Source organism: Bison bison, unplaced genomic scaffold (assembly GCF_000754665.1).
Source record: "Bison bison bison isolate TAMUID 2011002044 unplaced genomic scaffold, Bison_UMD1.0 scf7180017864270, whole genome shotgun sequence".
Classification (NCBI taxonomy): Eukaryota; Metazoa; Chordata; class Mammalia; order Artiodactyla; family Bovidae; genus Bison; species Bison bison.
Genome location: NW_011494842.1, coordinates 7054861 through 7058918, shown reverse-complemented (window position 1 = coordinate 7058918; position 4058 = coordinate 7054861). Strand labels below are relative to the sequence as shown.

At 43.4% G+C, this 4058-nt stretch overlaps 1 protein-coding gene across 1 annotated transcript in view; it reads right to left on the bottom strand.

Moving 5' to 3' along the window:
- Positions 1-4058, bottom strand: part of ANKS1A (ankyrin repeat and sterile alpha motif domain containing 1A) — a 142866-nt gene that overhangs the window by 95962 nt on the left and 42846 nt on the right. Inside the window, exon 2 of the mRNA XM_010848635.1 lies at positions 1029-1109. Within this exon, the coding sequence (XP_010846937.1) occupies positions 1029-1109 (81 nt within the window). The remainder of the gene's footprint in view (positions 1-1028; positions 1110-4058) is intronic.

Here is a 4058-nt window from a genome sequence, read left to right as displayed (position 1 = left end):
TAGCCACTGAGGCTTCTCTGTCCAGGGGATTTCCCAGGCAAGAATAGTGGAGTGGGTTGCCATTTCCTCCTCTAGGGGATGTTTCCGATTCCGGGATCGAATCCAAGTCTCCTGCATTGGCAGGAGGAATCTTTACTACTGAGCCACCAGGGAAGCCCAGTGGACACTTAGGCTGGGCCAAGTACTGCCAAAGTGATAGAGAATACCACAAGGTGGCAAGGCTCGGCTCCCTGCTCAGAAAAGTCTAAACGGTCCCAATAAACTGTTTTTTCTAAAAACTAAACTGCTACAGCTTATCTTCTCTCATATTAGGCCTCAAACTCTCGCCGGCGCCCTCTCTTTTGCTACACTCCGGTTTTCGGTTTCCATCTTCCAGCAAATCTACCCACTGCGCCTGCACTCCCCCGTGGGGCCTGCCCCTGCCCTGGGCCTGCCCAGTCCCCTTCACTGAAGGGCAGGGCCTGCCTCAGGCCGCCAGAGCACACCTCCAGAAAAGCTTCCACACAAATCCCACATAACAAATCCGAAGAACTTCTCTGTACTTAAGAGAATTAAATAGGCCATATTATTGGTGTATTTTCCCCTCAAGAATGGTTCTTGTTGTGTACAAGGCTACTTTTATGAGGAAAGAGTGGCAAGCAGAAAGATAAAGTAAACAGAAAGATTCTCCCGACCACTTGATTTCTTTTCAGCTTATAAAGAGGCTGGTCACCTGGTAGATTATCCAGCCGCATTACGATCTAGCATCCCCGAATGTGAGCGTCATATTCAGATCACTGTGTGGCGCTGATCCATTTCAGAGGGGAAAAGAAGCTTTTAACGTTATTTTGGAGCAAGGGTTAGGAAACGAGGTTTAAAGTATACACTAAACAGAAACTCAAGAATTCTGGACAGACTAAATTTAGTTTTTCTCTGTTTTTCAGCATCCCTGCTTAGTACATCTTTAAAGGAAGGAAAAAAAGAAAAAAAGACAACCTGAGGCCTGAGTTTTGAAGAGTGGGGCAGGAACATAGCACATTAATACTTACTTATGGCCATTCAAAGCAGCATGGTGCAGAGGTGTGTACCCAGTGCTGTCAACACAGTTCACATTTGGCCCTCTCCAAATGCTACAAGGAAAAAGAAAGACTGAAGTCACAAACCAAATCTTTGGGAAAAATCCAGTGTGGTGTTTAACCCAACAGGTCACTTTCATATGACTCCTGATACAGGACGGCAGCCATGCCCACAGAAACACACAGCGTATGCCCCACTGCAGAAACACACGGCGTGTTCCCCACTGCAGGAGCACGCGGCGTGTGCCCCGCTGCAGAAACACACGGTGCGTGCCTCACTGCAGGAGCACGGGGTGCATGCCCCGCTGCAGAAACACACGGCGTGTGCCCCGCTGCAGGAGCACGTGGCATGTGCCCCACTGCAGGAGCACACGGCGCTGAGGGCACACCAGCAGCTTCCTGTAAGGGGTCAAGTGCCAGGACAGCACTGTCATCATTTCAGAGCTTGTTTTCCTGTGTCCTTCTCCTCACTGGTAACTTCTTTATTCACTCAGTCTGGGACTCGTGCCTCTGAAAACTGTCAGGCTTGTAAGAAATGCTCTTTGAAAGGTCATCAAAAATAACACTGAATGAAACCACTTGTCAGTTATAGGTATGGGCACTCACCTCTAAGGCTGGTGACTGAAGGCTGGAGAGACCTCAGCATAGACCAGACAGATTATCAGGATCATTCGACCACAAGGACCAAAATCAAAGAACCCATGTTCATAAAAGCACCCAGATACATGTGTTAAGATGCAAGGGACAATTTTGCCTTTCCTTTGTGAATATGTCTTATTGGTAATAAAAAGAATAACAACAGAATCTACAATGAGCACCTTGCTGCTACTGCTAAGTCGCTTCAGTCGTGTCTGACTCTGTGCGACCCCATAGACGGCAGCCCACCAGGCTCCCCCGACCCTGAGATTCTCCAGGCAAGAACACTGGAGTGGGTTGCCAATTCCTTTTCCAATGCATGAAAGTGAAAAGTGAAAGTGATGTCGCTCAGTTGTGTCTGACTCTTGGCGACCCCCATGGACTGCAGCCTACCAGGCTCCTCCGTCCATGGGATTTTCCAGGCAAGAGTACTGGAATGAGCACCTTATTTGAATCAAAAATACCACACTAAGAAGGTTGAAATGTCACCTCATTTAATCCCTGAAGTCTTAATTATGACCCCTGTTTCATACCTTGCTACACTGGCCAGAACTTCTAACATTAAGTAGCAGAGGGCAGCCTTGTTTTGTCCTTGCTTTTGATGAGAACGCCTCTAATGCTGTTGACAGTTGACCTGAGGTAGACACTCCATAACATGTAAAGGAAGTATCTTATTTTTTTTCTTCCTTTTAAAAATGTATTAGAAATACTGTTTAAATGCTTTTACCTCTATGGATAAAATCATAGTTTTTCACAATGAACCAACTAAAATGTTATCAATAGCTTCCTTAATACTGAGTCATTCTTTCATTCCTGAAATAAACCTTATTTGCCACTTATCCATTAGGGTCATGTCAATGAATTTTACTTGAGAGCATTTTACTCAGGATTAGGATTTTCACATCTGCATTCCTAAGTGAGGCTGGTCTAAAGTTTTTGATTTTTGTGCTCTCATTATTGGGTACATCAGTGTTAGATTTAAGTCACAGATCACCTGGGCAGCTATCTACCTATTTCTATATCCAGGAATCACTGACATAGAGCACTAAAATGATAAAGAATCACCAGTAAAACCATCTGGGCACAGAGACTTGACACGCAGATGTTGGAAGCAGCATTATTTATAACAATAAAATATTAGAAACAGTCCAAAAGTCCATCAATAGAGAAATAATAATTAAGGTGTAGACATATAGAATTAAGTACCATTTATACTGCTATCTAGTAAGAACAGAGAATACAATATAATGCTAAGGAGAAAAGAAGAAACAACACTGTAAATACTATAGAGGAAAAATATATATGAGAGATTTATCAGGATAGTGGATTGGGTACACAAGCTCACTCCATCTCCTATCTAAAGTTGTGTGAAGTGAAACAATTTCTACCCTATACCACAGATAACCGATAGATTCAACCCAAGGGAAAAAAAAAAAAATGTTATCAAGCAACTGGCAACACTGAGGGATTCCTAAAAGGCAGAAATCAGAAAGCCTAGATCTACAGAAACGCAATGTAGAAGAATGCAAACTAAAATAATCACATACTTCTTTTTGCCTATCAGCCTGACAAAAATAATGACATTATAAAATGCTTGTGAAGATCAGGGAAACAAAGTCTTAAATTCAACTGGTATGAGTTTAAACTGGTGAATTCCTCCGGGAATACAATTTGGCAGCATCCACCAAAACCAAAAATAGGCATTCACTCTGGGCCCGCATCTCCACTTCCAGGCAGCTATCCAACAGAAACACTCGTACACGTGCACAGACACACATCCTTGTACAGGATGCTTCACTGCAGAGTAAGAACTACACACTTAATGACCACCTATGGATGGGCAGTTAAACACCAGGTACACCCACAAAATAAATTATTACTTAACAGTTAACAACAACAAAGGAAAGACAAGAAAACAAGTTGGACTATGTGTCCTGACAAGGAAAGATTTTGTAAGATGCACTGTGTTACTGTGAAGTGGAAAAAAAAGTCACTGTATAATATATAAAAGAGGAGGCCTCATTTTACACAGACACAGACACACACGCACACACACCCACGGATGGCAATGCAGAGAGTGCTCACCAAGTCACTGTATAATATATAAAAGACGAGGCCTCATTTTACATAGACACAGACACACACACACCTCACCATGGATGGCAATGCAGAGAGTGCTCGCCAAGTCATTGCATAATATATAAAAGACAAGGCCTCATTTTACACAGACAGAGAGAGAGACACACACACACACACCCACAGATGGCAATGCAGAGAGTGCTCACCAAGTCATTGTATAATATATAAAAGACGAGGCCTCATTTTACACAGACAGAGAGAGACACGCACACACACCCCCCCACGGAT